Genomic DNA, 14,837 nt, shown 5'->3' with positions numbered 1-14,837 from the left:
GGGTCATTTTCTGGAGATTTTGGGGCATTTTCTGGCATTTTGGGGCAGCTTTCGGATCGTTAGGGACAACCCTGAGGCGGTTTCTTGGGATTTTGGGTCCATTTTTGTTTCGATTTGGGATCTTTTTTTGTCTGGTTTTAATTTTGCTTTCATTGTCATTATCTTGGGGGTAATTTTTTATTTGTTGATTTTGGGTCTTTTTTTTTTTTTTTAATTTGGGGTTGGGGAGTTTTTAATTAGTTTTTTTTTTTTAATTTAGGGTTTTTTTTAAACTATTATTTTAGGTCTGTTTCTTTTGATTTGGGATCCCTTTTTGATAAATCTCCCGTCTGTGTTTTTTATTTTTTATTTCTGGTGGCGTTTTTTTCTAATTTGTTTTTTTTCTTTTTAAATTTCAGGGGTTTTTTAATTTATTATTTCTGATTGTTTTTCTTTTTCTGATTTCTGGTTTATTTTCCCCCGTGTGCGTGCCCTGACAGGTTTATTTTAATTTCTGGTGTTTTGTTTTGTTGTTTTGTTTTGTTGTTTTTTTTTTTCTATTTTTGGTTGTTTTGTTTTTAATTTCAGCCCCATTTTTTTTTTTTTAATTTCTGGTTTGTTTTTTCTTTATTTCTGGTTCTTTTTGTAAAATTTCAGACCCATTTTTTTAAATTTCTACCCCATTTGTTAAACTTCAACCCCATTTTTTAAAATTTCTGGTTGGTTTATTTTTTCTGGGGGTTTTTTGTGGTTTATTATTATTATTTCCGGTTGGCTTTTTTAATTTCTGGTTTTTTAAAATTATTTCTGGTGGCATTTCTTTTTTATTTTCTGGCTGTTTTTTTTAAATTTCAGCCCCACTTTTTTTATTTGTTGAAGTTTTTAAATTTCTGTTTTGGTTTTATTCCTGGGTGTTTTTTATTGATTCCTGGTTGGGTTTTTTAAATTTCCTCGCATTTCTTTTTTACTTCCAGCCCCGTTTATTTTCGATTTCTGGTTTTTTGGGTTTTTTTTTCATTTCTGGTTGGATATTTTTTCATTTCAACCCTTTTTTTTTTTTTTTTTTTTTTTAATTTCTGTTTGGTTTTTGTTTTAATTTCTGTTTATTTTTTTTAATTTCCACCCCATTTTTTTTACTCTCAGCCCCGTTTATTTTCAATTTCTGGTTGGTTTTTTTTTCATTTCTGGTTGGGTATTTTTTCATTTCAACTCTATCTTTTTGATTTCTGTTTGGTCTTTAATTTCTGTGGGTTTTGGTTTCATTTCCACCCCATTTTTTTTTTTACTTTCAGCCCCGTTTTTTTTCATTTCTGGTCGCGGTTCTTTTTAATTTCAACCCCGGGATTTTTTTGATTTCTGTTTGTTTCTTGGGTTTTTTTTAAATTTCTGGCTGTTTTTTTTTTTAATTTCCACCCCATTTTTTTTTAACTTTCAGCCCCATTTTTTTTCAATTTCTGGTTAGTTTTTTTTTTTTTTAAATTTCTGTGGTGTTTTTTTGAATTTCCACCTCATTTTTTTCACTTCCCACCCCGTTTTTTTCTCTCTCCTGCCCGTGCCAGCCCCGCTTCGGGTTATTTTTTGGCGAAGGAGATTTTCATGGCGTTGCTCTGGGTGATTTTGAAGCCCTGCAGGGCCTCGCGCGCCGCCCCCCGCCTGCACCTCCGTGTCGAACTCCACGAAGGCGATGTCGTGGCGCCCGGGGACCAGCCGCACCTCCTTGAATCCCGGGAACCTGGGGGGAAACAAACCCCAAAACGTCAGGGAGGGGGCCCCAAAAATTCAGGAGTTTTCCCCAAAAAATCAGAAATTTCCCTGAAAAAAATCCAGATTTTGTTTCCCCCCAAAATCAGAATTTTCTCCCAAAAATTTGGAATTTTTTCCCCCCAAAATCAGAATTTTCTCCCCAAAATGTGGATTTTGTTTCCCCCCAAAATCAGAATTTTCTCCCCAAAATGTGGATTTTTTTCCCCCCAAAATCAGAATTTTCTCCCCAAAATGTGGAATTTTTTCTCCCCAAAATCCAGATTTTTTTCCACCCAAAATTCAGAATTTTTCTTCCCAAATTGAGGAATTTGCCTCAAAGAAATCTAATTTTTCCCCCCCAAATATTCAAAATTTTTCCACCCAAAATTCAGCAGTTTCCACAAAAATCCAGATTTTTTCCCCCTAAAATTCAAGAATTTTTCCCCCCAAAATTCAGAATTTTTCCCCCAAAATTTCAGAATTTTTCCCGCAAAATTCACAAATTTTCCCCCCAAAAATCAGAAATTTTCCTCAAAAAATTCAGGAATTTTCTCCCTAAAATACAAGAATTTTCCCCAAAAAATATCCAGAAGTGTTCCCAAAAAATTCAGATTTTTCCCCCCCAAAATTCAGATTTTTCCTCAAAGAAATTCAGGAATATTAAAAAAAAATCAGAATTTTTTACCCCAAAAATTCAGAAATTTTGCCCCAAATTTGAGGAATTTTCAAAAAAGAAATTCCAGATTTTTTTCTCCCCAAAATCCAGATTTTTTCCCCCCCAAAATCAGAATTTTCTCCCCAAAATTTGGAATTTTTTCTCCCCAAAATTCAGATTTTTCCCCCCCAAAATCAGAATTTTCTCCCCAAAATTTGGAATTTTTTCTCCCCAAAATTCAGATTTTTTTCCACCCAAAATTCAGAAATTTTCCTCCAAGAAATCCACATTTATTTTTCCCCACAAAATTCAGGAATTTTTCCCCCCAAAATTCAGATTTATTTTTCCTGAACATTCAGGGATTTTCCCCAAAAGAAATCCAGGAGCGTTTCCCCAAAATTCAGATTTTTTCTTCCAAAATTCAGGAATTTTCCTTTAAAAAATCCAATTTTTTCCCCCCCCAAAAATTCAGATTTTTTTCCCCCCAAAAGTCAGAAATATCCCCTCAAAAATTCAGGAATTTTCCCAAAATTCAGGAATATTCTCCCCCAAAATTGAGAAATGTCCCCCCAAAATTCAGGACTTTTCCCAAAAAATTCAGATTTTTTTTTCCCCACAATTCAGAAATGTTTCCCCCAAGTTCAGGAATTTCCCCCAAAAAAAATTCAAGACTTTTCCTCAAAAAAAAAATCACTTTTTTCCCCCCGAATTTCAGGAATTTTCCCCAGAAAAATCCAGAATTTTTTCCCCCCAAATTCAGAATTTTCTCCCTAAAATTTATAAATTTTTTCTCCCAAAATTCAGACTTTTTTCCCCAAAAATTCAGGAATTTTCCAAAAAAAATTGAGGAAATTTCCCCCCCAAAATTTCAGAAATGTTCCTCAAGAACACCAAGAGTTTTCCCCCCCAAAAATCCAGATTTTTTTCCAACAAAATTCAGGAATTTTCACCAAAAATTCACAATTTTTCCCAAAAGAAATCCAGCAATGTTCCCCCCACAAAAAAAAAAAAAAAATCCAGGAACGTTCCTTCAGAAATCCAGAAATTCCACCAGAAAAATCCAGAAATCTTCCCCCACAAAATGCAGAAATTGCCTCAAAAAATCCAGAAATTTCCTAAAAAAATCCAGAAATTTCCCCCCAAAACGCAGAATTTCCAGCAGAAAATCCAGAAACTCCATCCCAAAATCCCAATTTCTGCCCCAAAATCCCGGATTTCCCCCAAATCCCGGAATTTCCCCCAAATCCCGGAATTTCCCCCAAATCCCGGATTTTCCCCGGACCCCTGCGGTCACTGACTGGTTGAAGAGCATGGAGAGCATGAGCTCGTTGGTCTCCTCGGGGAGGTTGGTCAGGAACAGGATGTGGTTCGGGGGGTTCTCCGACAGCTGGGGGGGAACCACAGATCAGGCCAGAATAAACCCGAAATAAACCCAAAATAAACCCAAAATAAACCCAAAATCAGCCCAAAAAAACCCCAAATCAGCCCAAAATAAACCCAAAATCAGCCCAAAATCAGCCCCAAATCAGCCCAAAATAAACCCAAAATAAACCCAAAATAAACCCAAAATAAACCAAAAATAAACCCCAAATCAGCCCAGAATAAACCCAAAATAAACCCGAAATAAACCAAAAATAAAGCCAAAATCAGCCCAGAATAAACCCAAAATCAGCCGAAAATCAGCCCAAAATAAACCCAAAATGAACCCCAAATCAGCCCAAAATAAACCCAAAATAAACCCAAATCGCCCCAAAATAAACCCAAAATCAGGCCAAAATAAACCCAAAATCGGCCCAGAATAAACCCAAAATCAGCCGAAAATCAGCCCAAAATAAACCCAAAATCAGCCCCAAATTACCCCAAAATAAACCCCAAATCAGCCCAGAATAAACCCCAAAATAAACCCAAAATAAACCAAAAATAAACCAAAAATCAGCCCAAAATAAATCCAAAATCAGGCCAAAATAAACCAAAAATCAGCCCAAAATAAATCCAAAATCAGCCCAAAATAAACCCAAAATAAACCCAAAATCAGCCCAAAATAAACCCAAAATCAGCCCCAAAATCAGCCCAAAATAAACCCAAAATCAGCCCCAAATTACTCCAAAATAAACCCCGAATCAGCCCAGAATAAACCCCAAATCAGCCCAAATCAGCCCAGAATAAACCCAAAATAACCCAAAATAAACCAAAAATAAACCCAAATCGCCCCGAAATAAACCCAAAATCAGGCCAAAATTACCCCAAAATAAACCCAAAATCAACCCCAAATCAGCCCAAAATAAACCCCAAATCAGCCCAGAATAAACCCAAAATAGGCCCAGGATAAACCCAAAATCAGCCCCAAATCAGCCCAGAATAAACCCAAAATCAGCCCAGGATAAACCCAAAATAAACCCAAAATGAACCCCAAATCACCCCAAAATAAAACGAAAATAAACCCAAAATCAGCCCCAAATCAGCCCAAAATAAACCCAAAATAAACCCAAAACCAGCCCAAATAAACCCAAAATCAGCCCAAAATCAGCCCCAAATTACCACAAAATAAACCCAAAATAAACCCCAAATCAGACCAGAATAAACCCCAAAATAAACCCAAAATAAACCAAAAATAAACCAAAAATCAGCCCAAAATAAACCCCAAATCAGAACAAAATAAACCCAAAATAGGCCCAGAATAAACCCAAAATCAGCCGAAAATCAGCCCAAAATAAACCCAAAATCAGCCCCAAATTACCCCAAAATAAACCCCAAATCAGCCCAGAATAAACCCAAAATCAGCCCAAAATAAACCCAAAATCAGTCCCAAAATCAGCCCAAAATAAACCCAAAATCAGCCCCAAATTACTCCAAAATAAACCCCGAATCAGCCCAGAATAAACCCCAAATCAGCCCCAAATCAGCCCAGAATAAACCCAAAATAACCCAAAATAAACCAAAAATAAACCCAAATCGCCCCGAAATAAACCCAAAATCAGGCCAAAATTACCCCAAAATAAACCCAAAATCAACCCCAAATCAGCCCAAAATAAACCCCAAATCAGCCCAGAATAAACCCAAAATAAACCCAAAATGAACCCCAAATCACCCCAAAATAAAACGAAAATAAACCCAAAATCAGCCCCAAATCAGCCCAAAATAAACCCAAAATAAACCCAAAAACAGCCCAAATAAACCCAAAATCAGCCCAAAATCAGCCCCAAATTACCACAAAATAAACCCAAAATAAACCCCAAATCAGACCAGAATAAACCCCAAAATAAACCCAAAATAAACCAAAAATAAACCAAAAATCAGCCCAAAATAAATCCAAAATCAGAACAAAATAAACCCAAAATAGGCCCAGAATAAACCCAAAATCAGCCGAAAATCAGCCCAAAATAAACCCAAAATGAACCCAAAACCAGCCCAAATAAACCCAAAATCAGCCCAAAATCAGCCCCAAATCAGCCCAGAATAATCCCCAAAATAAACCAAAAATAAACCCAAATCGCGCCAAAATAAACCCAAAATCAGCCCAGAATAAACCCAAAATAGGCCCAGAATAAACCCAAAATCAGCTGAAAATCAGCCCAAAATAAACCCAAAATCAGCCCCAAATTACCCCAAAATAAACCCAAAATCAGCCCAGAATAAACCCCAAAATAAACCCAAAATAAACCCAAAATAAACCCAAAATAAACCCAAAATAAACCAAAAATCAGCCCCAAATAAATCCAAAATCAGCCCAGAATAAACCCCAAATCAGCCCAAAATCAGCCCAAAATAAATCCAAAATCAGCCCAAAATAAACCCCAAATCAGCCCAGAATAAACCCAAAATCAGCCCCAAATTACCCCAAAATAAACCCAGAATAAACCCCAAATGCCCCAAATCCCCCCAAATGCCCCAAAGCATCGGCACAGGCCCACAAGGCGCGGGGGTCGCGCGGCCACTCACGGGCTGCGGGGCGGCCAGCGGCGCCAGGCCCGGCTGCGGGGCCAGGCCCGGCGGCATGCCGGGCTGCGGGGCCAGGCCGGGCGGCGGCATCATGCCGGGCGGCGGCATGTAGGGCGGCTGCGCGCCGAGGTGCGGCAGCATGCGGGGCGGCTGCGCCAGCGGCGGCATGCCCTGCGGGAGAAGGGAGCGGGAGGTGAGCAGCGAGCGCGCCAAACGAGGACCCGAAGCCGAAAAAAGTGTCCCCAAAAATGACCCGAACCCGCACAAAGTGTCCCCAAAAATAACCAAAACCTGCAAAAATTATCACCAAAATAACCGAAACCTGCAAAAATTATCACCAAAATGACCCAAACCTGCACAAAGTGTCCCCAAAATGACCCAAACCTGCACAAAGTGTCCCCAAAATGACCCAAACCTGCACTCAAGGGCACTGTCCCCGCTGTCCCCGTGTCCCCGGTGTCACTCACGGGCACTGTCCCCGCTGTCCCCGTGTCCCCGGTGTCACTCACGGGCACTGTCCCCGTGTCCCCGTGTCCCCGGTGTCACTCACGGGCACTGTCCCCGCTGTCCCCGTGTCCCCGGTGTCGCTCACGGGCACTGTCCCCGCTGTCCCCGGTGTCACTCACGGGCACTGTCCCCGTGTCCCCGTGTCCCCGGTGTCACTCACGGGCACTGTCCCCGTGTCCCCGTGTCCCCGGTGTCACTCACGGGCACTGTCCCCAGTGTCCCCACTGTCCCCGGTGTCACTCACGGGCACTGTCCCCGTGTCCCCGGTGTCACTCACGGGCACTGTCCCCGCTGTCCCCGGTGTCACTCACGGGCACTGTCCCCGTGTCCCCGTGTCCCCGGTGTCACTCACGGGCACTGTCCCCGTGTCCCCACTGTCCCCGGTGTCACTCACGGGCACTGTCCCCGTGTCCCCGGTGTCACTCACGGGCACTGTCCCCACTGTCCCCGTGTCCCCGGTGTCACTCACGGGCACTGTCCCCGCTGTCCCCGTGTCCCCGGTGTCACTCACGGGCACTGTCCCCGTGTCCCCACTGTCCCCGGTGTCACTCACGGGCACTGTCCCCGTGTCCCCGGTGTCACTCACGGGCACTGTCCCCGCTGTCCCCGCTGTCCCCGGTGTCACTCACGGGCACTGTCCCCGTGTCCCCGTGTCCCCGGTGTCACTCACGGGCACTGTCCCCGCTGTCCCCGTGTCCCCGGTGTCACTCACGGGCACTGTCCCCGTGTCCCCGTGTCCCCGCTGTCACTCACGGGCACTGTCCCCGTGTCCCCGTGTCCCCGGTGTCACTCACGGGCACTGTCCCCGCTGTCCCCATGTCCCCGGTGTCACTCACGGGCACTGTCCCCGTGTCCCCGGTGTCACTCACGGGCACTGTCCCCGTGTCCCCGCTGTCCCCGCTGTCACTCACGGGCACTGTCCCCGTGTCCCCATGTCCCCGGTGTCACTCACGGGCACTGTCCCCGCTGTCCCCGTGTCCCCGGTGTCACTCACGGGCACTGTCCCCATGTCCCCGTGTCCCCGCTGTCACTCACGGGCACTGTCCCCGTGTCCCCGGTGTCACTCACGGGCACTGTCCCCATGTCCCCGTGTCCCCGGTGTCACTCACGGGCACTGTCCCCGCTGTCCCCGTGTCCCCGCTGTCACTCACGGGCACTGTCCCCGTGTCCCCGGTGTCACTCACGGGCACTGTCCCCGTGTCCCCGGTGTCACTCACGGGCACTGTCCCCGCTGTCCCCGCTGTCCCCTGGCCCTTCTTGGGCCCGGCCGTCTCGGCGCCGCCCTTGGCCTTGCGCTTGTCCCGTTTGCGGTCGCGCTCGCGGTCGCGCTCCCTCTCCACGAAGGTTCCCTTCATCTTGGCGATGATGTCCGAGTCCGTCTTGGCGTACTGGATGCGCTGCACGGCGGCCGTTCGCGCGGTTGGGGCGTTTGGGGGATTTCAGGGGGAGTTTGGGGGGAAATCTGGGGATTTTGGGGGCAGTTTTGGGGATTTTTGGGGGAAATTTGGGGATTTTTGGGGCAGTTTTGGGGATTTTGGGGGGAGTTTGGGGATTTTTGGGGGAGTTTTGGGGGAAATTTAGGGATTTGAGGGGGGTTCAGGGGGAGTTTGGGGGATTTTTGGGGCAGTTTTTGGGATCTTTGGGAGAGTGTGGGGGATTTTTGGGGGAAATTTAGGGATTTTTGGGGCAGTTTTAGGGATTTTTTGGGGGGATTTTGGGGATTTTTGGAGGATTTGGGGGGATTTTTGGGGGATTTGAGGGTGATTCGAGGGATTTTAGGGGGACTTTTGGGATTCAGGGCGATTTGGAGGATTTTAGGGGAGTTTTGACAATATTTGGGGGAGTTTTGGGGATTTTTGGGGGAGTTTGGGGATTTTTGGGGGATTTTGGGGGAGATTTGGGGATTTTTGGGGGAGTTTTGGGGATCTTTGGGGGAGTTTTGGGAATTTTCTGGGAGTTTTGGGGATTTTTGGGGGAGTTTTGAGGGATTTTAGGGCAATTTTGGGATGTTTTCATTGATTTTAGGGGGATTTAGGGATATTTAGGAGAATTTAGGGAGATTTAAGGGAGTTTTGGGGCATTTTAGGGCGTTTTTAGGGGAACTTGAGGGATTTTAGGGGGAGTTTTGGGAGACTTTAGGGTGATTTGGGGGATTTTAGGGGGAGTTTGAGGATTTTTGGGGGAGTTTTTGAGAATTTGGGGGATTTCAGGGGGAGTTCTGGAGAATTTAGGGGATTTTTGAGAGATTTTAGAAGATTTTTGGGGGATTTTTGAGAGATTTTAGAAGATTTTTGAGACATTTTAGGGGATTTTATGGGAATTTTCGGGGATTTAAAGGGATTTTATGGGGATTTTTGGGGGATTTTCAGCGATTTTAGAAGGATTTAGAGGGATTTTAGGGGGATTGTGTGAGGGATTTTAGGGGAGTTTTGAGGATTTTAGGGGAATTTGGGGGATTTTGGGGGGATTTTTTGGATTTTTGGAGAATTTTAGGGGGATTTTTGGGGGCAGTTTCGGGGATTTGAGGGATTTTGGGGGATTTTTGGGAATTTGGGCAATTTTAGGGAGAGTTTTATGGGAGTTTTGGAGGTTTTAGGAGAATTTGGGGGATTTTTTGGGGATTTGGGGGATTCTTGTGGGAGTTGTGGGGGATTTTTGAGGGATTCGGGGGATTTTCAGGGGATTGGGGGCAATTTTAGGAGATTTGGGAGATTTTTGGGAGAGTTTAGGGGATATTTGAGGCTGGATTTGGGGTTTTTTTCCCAGGATTTTGGGATTTTCCCAGAACTTTGGTTTTTTCCCAGAATTTCCATTTTTTTTCTCCAAAACGTCAGGATTTCTCCCCAAATTCCTGCCTCCCCATGGGCTTGGCAGAGAAGGAGAATATCTGGGGGGTTCCTGGTTGGATTTTGGGGTTGTGCCCAGGGGATTTGGGGATTTTTTTCCCAGAAATTCAGGATTTTTTCCCAAAATCCTGGGATTTCCCCCCAAATCTGTGTCTCACCACGGGCTTGTCACGGGATAAAAAGCTTTGGGATTACTCCCAGTTTGATTTAAGGCTGTCCCAGGCAATTTTGGGTGGATTTGTGGATTTTTCCCCCAGAAATTCAGGTTTTTTCCCCAGAATCCCACTTTTTTTCCCAAAATCCCGGGATTTCCCCCAAAATCCGCGTCTCACCACGGGCTTATGATAGAAAGGGAACCTTTGGGATTATTCCTGGTTTGTTTCCAGCTGATTTGGGGTGGAAATCCAGCCGAATTTTTGGATTTTTTCCCAGAAACTCAGGAGGTTTTTTACAAATATTCATTTTTTTCCCCAAAATCCAGGTTTTTTTCCCAAAATCCCAGGATTTCCCCCCAGACCCGTGCCTCACCATGGGCTTGTCGTAGAAGGGGAAGCTCTAGGACTATTCCTGGTTTGTTTCCAGGTGATTTTGGGTGGATCTCCAACCGAATTTCGGGATTTTTTCCCAGAAACTCAGGAGGTTTTGTACAAAAATTCATTTTTTCCCCCAAATCTCAGGATTTTTTCCCAAAACCTCAGGATTTCTCCCCAAATCCGTGTCTCACTATGGGCTCGTTGTAGAAAGGGAAGCCCTGAGGTTATTCCCAGTTTAATTTGAGTGAGTCCCAGCCAATTTTGGGCGGATTTCCAGCCGAATTTCGGGATTTTTTCCCCAAAAATTCAGATTTTTTTTCCCAGAAATTCATTTTTTCTCCCCCCAAAATCCAGGTTTTTTTCCCAAAATCCCGGGATTTCCCCCCAGACCCGTGGCTCACCATGGGCTTGTCGTAGAAGGGGAAGCCCTGCATGGAGCGCAGGGCGTTGGTGGCGCTGCTCATCTCCTTGAAGATGACGAAGGCCTGGCCGCGCATGCGGAGGCTGCGCGACACCAGGATGTCCAGGATCTGCCCAAACTGCGAGAAGATGGCGTACAGGGACTTCTTCAGCTCTGGGGACACCACAGGGACATCAGGGTCACCTCGGGGACACCACAGGGACATCAGTGTCACCTCGGGGACATGGGGACACCACGGGGACAGGGACACCAGGATGTCCAGGATCTGCCCAAACTGCGAGAAGATGGCGTACAGGGACTTCTTCAGCTCTGGGGACACCAACGGGACATCAGGGTCACCTCGGGGACATCCCTGGGACATCAGTGTCACCTTGGGGACCCCACTGGGACGTCAGTGTCACCTTTGGGGACCCCACAGGGACAGCAGTGTCACCTCGGGGACACACAGGGGTCATCAGTGTCACCTCGGGGACATCAGTGTCACCTTGGGGACACACAGGGGACATCAGTGTCACCTTGGGGACACCACTGGGACGTCAGTGTCACCTTGAGGACACCACAGGGGTCATCAGTGTCACCTTGAGGACACCACTGGGACATCAGTGTCACCTCGGGGACATCAGTGTCACCTTGGGGACACCACAGGAACCTTGGGGACAGCACAGGGACAGTGGGGACAGGCACTGCTCTGACTCTGGGGACAGTGGGGACAGGGGACAGGTGACAATGGAGACAGGGGACAGACAAGGGATAGGGGACAAGTGACAATGGGGACAGGTGACAATGGGGACAGTGGGGACAGGTGACAGTGGAGACAGGTGACAATGGGGACAGGTGACAATGAGGACAGTGGGGACAGGTGACAGTGGGGACAGGTGACAATGGAGACAGGTGACAATGGGGAGAGTGGGGACAGGTGACAATGGAGACAGGTGACAATGGGGACAGGTGACAACAAGGAGAGTGGGGACAGGAGACAGCAGGTCAGGGGACAATGGGGACAGTGAGGACAGGGGACAGGTAACAATGGGGACAAGGGACAATGGGAACAGGTGACAGACAAGGGATGGGGACAAGTGACAGTGGGGACAGAGGACAATGGGGACAGTGGGGACAGGGGACAGTGAGGACAGTGGAGACAGGGAACAGGTGACAATGGAGACGGAACAATGGGGACAGGTGACAGACAAGTGATGGGGACAGGTGACAGTGGGGACAGTGAGGACACGTGACAATGGGGACAGTGAGGACAGGTGACAATGGGGACAAGTGACAATGGGGACAGCGAGGACAGGTGACAATGGGGATAGGTGACAATGGGGACAGTGAGGACACGTGACAATGGGGACAGTGGGGACAGGTGACAATGGAGACAGGTGACAATGGGGACAAGTGACAATGGGGACAGTGAGAACAGGTGACAATGGAGACAGGTGACAATGGGGACAGTGAGAACAGGTGACAATGGGGACAGGTGACAATGGGGACAGTGAGGACACGTGACAATGGGGACAGGTGACAATAGGGACAGTGAGGACACGTGACAATGGGGACAGGTGACAATAGGGACTGTGGGAACAGGTGACAATGGGGACAGGTGGCAGTGGAGACAGTGAGGACAGTTGACAGTGAGGACAGATGACGATGGGGACAGGTGACAACGTGGAGAGTGGGGACAGGTGACAATGGAGACAGTGAAGACAGGTGACAGTGGAGACAGGTGACAAGTGACAATGGGAACAGTGAGAATAGGTGACAGTGGGGACAGGTGACAACGTGGACAGTGGGGACAGCTGACAATGGGGACAGTGGGGACAGGTGACAACGTGGACAGTGGGGACAGGAGACAATGGGGACAGTGGGGACAGGTGATAACGTGGACAGTGGGGACAGGAGACAATGGGGACAGTGGGGACAGGTGATAACGTGGACAGTGGGGACAGGAGACAGTGGGGACAGTGGGGACAGGTGACAACGAGGACAGCGGGGCCAGGGCCCAGCCCTCACCGTCCTTCTTGATCTTCTCGTTGAGGTTGTTGATGTAGATGGTGTGGTTGGGCCGCGCCTCCTGCACCGCCATGGCCGCGCCCCTGCGGGGACAGCGCACCCCTGGGTGCCCCGGGGCCCCAGAGCAGCCCGGCGCACACGGGACCCTCCCAAAGGCCCTCAGACCCCGCAAAACCCCCTCAGATCGCCCCCCAAATCCCCTCAGGCTCCTCAAAGTCCCCTCAGATCGCCCAAAACTCCCTCAAAATCCCCCTTAGACCCCCCCCAAATCCCCCCAGACCCTTCAAAATCCACTCAGACTTCTCCTAAATCCCCTCAGACCCCTCAAAACCCCCCAAAATCTCCTCAGATCCCCCCCAAATCCCTCTTAGACCCCCCCAAATCCCCCCAGACCCTTCAAAATCCACTCAGACTTCTCCTAAATCCCCTCAGACCCCTCAAAACCCCCTCAGACCCCTCAAAACCCCCCAAAATCTCCTCAGATCCTCCCCAAATCCCCCTTAGATCCCCCCAAATCCCCCCAGACCCTTCAAAATCCACTCAGACTCTTCAAAATCCCCTCAGATCCCTCAAAACCCCCTCAGACTCCCCCCAAATCCCCTCAGACTCTTCAAAACCCCCCAAAATCTCCTCAGATCCCCCCCAAATCCCCCTTAGACCCCCCCAAATCCCCCCAGACCCTTCAAAATCCACTCAGACTTCTCCTAAATCCCCTCAGGCCCCTCAAGACCCCCTCAGATCCCTCAAAACTCCCCAAAATCTCCTCAGATCCCCTCCAAATCCCCCTTAGACTCCCCCAAACTCTTCAAAATCTCCTCAGATCCCCCAAACCTCCCTCAAAATCCCTTCAGGCTCCTCAAAACTCCCTCAGATCCACCCCAAATCCCCTCAGACTCCCCCAAAATACCCTCAGATCCCCCCAAATCCCTCAAAACCCCCTCTCAGACCCTCCCAAACCCTTCAAAGTCCACTCAGACTTCTCCTAAATCCCCTCAGATCCCTCAAAACCCCCCAAAATCTCCTCAGATCCCCCCAAATCCCCCTCAGACTCCCCCAAATCCCCTCAGACTCCCCCAAAACCCCCCAAAATCTCCTCAGATTCCCCCCAAATCCCTCTTAGACCCCCCCAAATCCCCCTCAGACTCTTCAAAATCCCCTCAGATCCCCCAAACCTCCCTCAAAATCCCTTCAGGCTCCTCAAAACTCCCTCAGATCCACCCCAAATCCCCTCAGATCCCCCCAAACCCCTCAAAACCCCCTCAGACCCCTCAAAATCCTCCCAAGCCGCCCCCAGTTCCCATCACAACCCCCCCAAAATCCCCTCAGACCCCCCAGACTCTCTCAGATCCCTCCAATTCCCCCCAAATCAATCTCAGCCCGGCAAAAACCTCCTCAAAGCGCCCGGATTCCCCCCAAATCCATCCAGGAGTCACCTGGGATCGCTCAGTTCCCCTCACGCCCACCTCAGATCCCCCCAGTTCCCTTCAAATGCGCCCCGGACCCACCTGAGACCCCACAAAAACCCCGCTCAAACCTCCCCTAATTCTACCCAAAACCTCCCCAAACCGACCTCAGACCCCTCAGTTCCCCTCACCCCCGCCTCAAGCCCCCCTAGACCGAATTTAGACCTCATAAAACCCCCTCATCTCCACCCAAAACCTGCCCAAACGCACCTCAAACCTCCCAATTCCCCTCACACCCACCTCAGACCCCACAAAAACCCCTCAAACCCCCTCACACCCACCTCAGACCCCACAAAAACCACCCAAACCCCTCAATTCCCACCCAAACCCACCCGAGACTCCTCAATTCCCCTCACACCCACCTCAGACCCCACAAAAACCCCTCAATTCCCCTCACACCCACCTCAGACCCCACAGAAACCCCTCAAACCCCTCCGTTCCCACCCAAACCCACCCGAGAGCCCTCAATTCCCCTCACACCCACCTCAGACCCCACAAAACTCCCTCATTTCTCCCCAAACCCACCTCAGACCCCACAAAAACCCCTCAAACCCCTCCGTTCCCACCCAAACCCACCCGAGAGCCCTCAATCCCCCTCACTTCCCCTCAATTCCCCCATTTTCCCCCCGGTCCCCCTCACACGCACCTCCGCTCCCTCCCTCGGCCGCTCTCCCCTCCCGCTCTCCCGCCGCCGCCTCAGCCGCGTGCGCCCGTCCCTCCCGGCCAATAGCCGCGCGCCTCTCC

At 48.2% G+C, this 14,837-nt stretch overlaps 1 protein-coding gene across 1 annotated transcript; it reads right to left on the bottom strand.

The window, feature by feature from the left end:
• Positions 1-1,459: 1,459 nt before the first annotated feature.
• LOC136303541 (U1 small nuclear ribonucleoprotein A-like) lies at positions 1,460-14,819 on the bottom strand. Its single transcript, XM_066207182.1, is given in 8 exon segments — positions 1,460-1,628; positions 1,630-1,711; positions 3,676-3,764; positions 6,317-6,487; positions 8,041-8,220; positions 10,604-10,932; positions 12,631-12,713; positions 14,740-14,819. Coding segments are annotated over 7 exon segments (1,002 nt in total). The 5' UTR covers positions 12,704-12,713; positions 14,740-14,819; the 3' UTR covers positions 1,460-1,550.
• Positions 14,820-14,837: the final 18 nt, after the last annotated feature.

This window comes from Chamaea fasciata, unplaced genomic scaffold (assembly GCF_029207755.1).
Source record: "Chamaea fasciata isolate MVZ Bird 193981 ecotype frontalis unplaced genomic scaffold, bChaFas1.0.hap1 SCAF_37, whole genome shotgun sequence".
Lineage (NCBI taxonomy): Eukaryota > Metazoa > Chordata > Aves > Passeriformes > Sylviidae > Chamaea > Chamaea fasciata.
The sequence above is the reverse complement of the archived record's forward strand: the minus strand, read 5'-3'. Positions and strand labels throughout refer to the sequence as shown.